The sequence below is a fragment of the Gavialis gangeticus genome, unplaced genomic scaffold (assembly GCF_001723915.1).
Source record: "Gavialis gangeticus isolate Ggan-Ray unplaced genomic scaffold, GavGan_comp1, whole genome shotgun sequence".
NCBI lineage: Eukaryota > Metazoa > Chordata > Crocodylia > Gavialidae > Gavialis > Gavialis gangeticus.
The window spans coordinates 9,561,742-9,565,393 of NW_017729015.1; the positions used below are offsets into that span (position 1 = coordinate 9,561,742).

Here is a 3,652-nt window from a genome sequence, read left to right on the forward strand (position 1 = left end):
TTGCTGGACTATGCATCAGAAATTGGGTCAGTGTCTGGCGATATGCCTCTTTAAAAATCAGCTATCAGTATCGGCCTCCGAAATCTCTATTGGTGCACTCCTAGTAAATACAGAATACTTGCTCCTGGATATTTTTGTATTTTGTTTCATTTTGCCTTCTTTCCACTTGGCTTTGGAGAAGTATTTCTAGAGGATCATAGACACAGCATAGTTTCAGAATCCTTACCCCCCGTACTTATAACTTTTCAAAGAGAAAAAATGTCAGACCATCAAATGTAGAGTCTCTCTACCTATTGGTTGTAGCTATTTACACCTGTATACAAAACCAGACTTGCATATAAATTAGGAGTTTAAGTATGTGTTTAGTGTCTGTGTGCTGTTCATGTCAGTAATCAAGAACTTTTCCAGTATTTGCATCTGAAATAAATGTTCCTTTTTAAGAAACGTGGGAGCGCTACATATTTGCAACATGGATCATTTGCTTTGACAAGTCTGGAACAATTTTAATATTATTAAAATATGATCTTTGACATTTCTATCTTTCCATTGTATCTTAGACCTGTTTCAGCATAGTGGATAAAGAGGGGTTAGAGTGCAATCTACTATGGCATCCTTTTAGGAAGTCTAAGAATACAGCCTTGAAGAAAGTGTAACCTTTGGTGGCCCAACTAACATCACAATTTAATGACAGGTGCTGGAGTTGGAGTTCAGGAGTGAAAGTTCTAAGGATATTTCCTTTTCAGTTTCAGCTGTGTGATATTTTATTTTGTTACACCTTTGAGAATTTGTAGCAACTCACAAAGATTTTGGTTAATGGAAACCAATTCCTGTTAACTCAGGTGTTTCTCTCTGGTTTCATTTGTTTTTCTTTTCATGCAGGCTATGAATGAAATGAATGGAAAAGAGATAGAGGGGGAAGAAATTGAAATAGTTTTAGCAAAGCCACCGGATAAGAAAAGGAAAGAACGTCAGGCTGCTAGACAAGCCTCCAGAAGCACTGCGTGAGTCTTCATTTCTGTAGTGTTGTAATGCAGAAATAGCAAAACTTCATGCTTCTAACAGAATGTGAGCTAGCATAGAAATATCTGAAACAAACGGTCTTCTCTTCCCACGCACCACGTGTTAAGTGGGGGGTGGTGGTAATAGTTATTTAGAAGACTCTCTTAAGATAGACAAATTTTAATATGCATTTCTTTTTCTTACTAGGTATGAAGACTATTATTACTACCCTCCACCTCGTATGCCACCACCTATTAGAGGCCGAGGTCGTGGAGGGAGAGGTGGATATGGCTATCCCCCAGATTACTATGGCTATGAAGATTATTACGATGATTATTATGGTTATGACTATCATGATTACCGTGGTGGCTATGAAGATCCCTATTACGGCTATGATGATGGCTATGCTATAAGAGGAAGAGGAGGAGGAGGAAGGGGTGGGAGAGGCGCTCCTCCACCACCTAGGGGGCGGGGAGCACCACCACCAAGAGGTAGAGCTGGCTATTCACAGAGGGGGGCACCCATGGGACCGGCAAGAGGAGCCAGGGGTGGGAGAGGGGGTCCTGCACAGCAGCAGAGAGGACGTGGTGCTCGTGGAGCCAGGGGCAACCGTGGGGGCAACGTAGGAGGCAAGAGAAAGGCAGATGGGTACAACCAACCTGATTCCAAACGTCGTCAGACCAACAACCAACAGAACTGGGGCTCCCAACCCATCGCTCAGCAGCCGCTCCAGCAAGGTGGTGACTATGCCGGTAACTATGGTTACAATAATGACAACCAGGAATTTTATCAGGATACTTATGGGCAGCAGTGGAAGTAGACAAGTGAGGAGGGCTTGAGAATGATATTGGCAACATAGAATTGGCTATAGATCTATATTCTTCAAAAAAAAAAAATTGGCTTAATGTTTCATCCTTCAGTAGCGATTGGCTGTCATTTGTATTGGGCTGAAGAATCACTCTATTGTGTATATACTCGAGTCTTTTAGTTTTCTTTTTTCATAAACGCACTTGGACATTACTGGGCTTGCAGAATTCCTGAACTCCATTTGGGGTTTCGATGCTTTTATCGTTTTAGGCTTCATTTTTAGCAGTTTAAAAGCAGGATGGGCACACTGTTCAATCATGATTTGCAGAACCTCTGGTTTTGGACAGTTTCTTTTTTGGATTTGGGATAGACTACATAGGAGTATGCTGTACATAAAAGTAAAAGCTAGTGCTTTGTCTTAGTAGTTTTAAGAAATTACAGAAAAATTAAGTTTTTTCTTGTATTGAAAATAACATGATTGTATGTTTTGCATTCCTAGAAGTAGGTTAACTGTGTTTTTAAATTGTTATAACTTCACACCTTTTTGAAAATCTGCCCTACAAAATTTGTTTGACTTAAACGTCAAAGCCGTGGCAATTTGTTCCTTGATGTGATTGTATTTCCAATTTCTTGTTCATGTAAGATTTCAATAAAACTAAAAAATCTATTCAAAACATTACCTATTTCAAATTCAATTGCGTCCTAAAACATTATTTTATTGGTAATTCTTGCAAGAAGCATTGTTTTCAAAGTATAACTGCCTATGTGAGTGATCAAATTCATGCAAAAATTTCTTGTGCTTTCCAGCATATAACACTATGAACATCAGACTGAGAGCTAGGTGAAATTGCAGTAAGAGTTCAAAGGACACTGTTTAAAGGATGTTTTCAAACTACTGCATCTAATTTTGAAACTTATTTCTTCTGTTTTAAGAAAGGATTCAGTTATACCTGAACATTCATATAGGGTCTAGGTGAATTAGAATTCTCTTGCAAGTGTTAACGTGGAGAAGGAAGCGGAGCCTATAGTGTGTTTAGCTTTGTTCCCTTTTTATGAGTACTGTGTATTTGTGGGACACCTGTAGGGGCTACTGTGTCCAAATTCTGGCCCTATTGTACTATGTAACGCACAGCCGCATAAGATGTTTTTGATTCCGAGAATCTTAGTTTTAATTGAAATGGTTAAATTTGAGCTAATGTGATAGGGATAAGAATTTTGCTGTAAATTTAAATGCTGAGGCTCTGTAAGGATAAGGGTGTTTTGTTTTTGCTACAGGCAACAAACCTTCTCTACGTTCTGCTTAATTTAGTTACTGGCGTTTTGATTTGATGTTCTGCCATGATGAACAATTTGCCTTAGAATTCTCATGCCTTGTAATAAAGGCTTAATTAAAAAATATGCTAGTCACCATCTTTCTGGGAGATTGCTAGGTAACATATCTTGGGGTATTGTATATGGCTTTTATTGACCCCTGTTTCTAACACTCCTGGGTGGGCTTTTTTTTCTTTTTCTTTCTTTTTGTTTTGGTGCTGCCAAGTCATGAAATTAGCTTTCTCTTATCTAAGCTATCCCAGTGAAGAACCTTTATTTTTCAGGAAAGAGCAAAACAAGAAGGATTAGAACTTCTAAAGAAAATTATTGCTTGACTTCTGAATATCAAAATTAACATTTGCCCTCCTTTAAATCTATTGCTCAAACTTGATTACAACATGCTAAACAAAATCATTGGAGAAATTAAATGTCAGTGGGCATACTCTTCCATTTGCCTTCCGTTGTCTGGTGTCTTTCATATGATATATCAGAATGTAGAAAACAAATTTGTCCCTATTATCATGGTGGGGTTTTT

General features: G+C 38.4%; 1 protein-coding gene across 1 annotated transcript in view; it reads left to right on the top strand.

Moving 5' to 3' along the window:
- HNRNPR (heterogeneous nuclear ribonucleoprotein R) overlaps nucleotides 1–2,485 on the top strand; it is a 40,620-nt gene extending 38,135 nt beyond the window's left edge. The window contains exons 9-10 of the mRNA XM_019512190.1: nucleotides 880–1,001; nucleotides 1,207–2,485. Of these exons, the coding sequence (XP_019367735.1) occupies nucleotides 880–1,001; nucleotides 1,207–1,819 (735 nt within the window). The 3' untranslated portion in view covers nucleotides 1,820–2,485. The remainder of the gene's footprint in view (nucleotides 1–879; nucleotides 1,002–1,206) is intronic.
- Nucleotides 2,486–3,652: the final 1,167 nt, after the last annotated feature.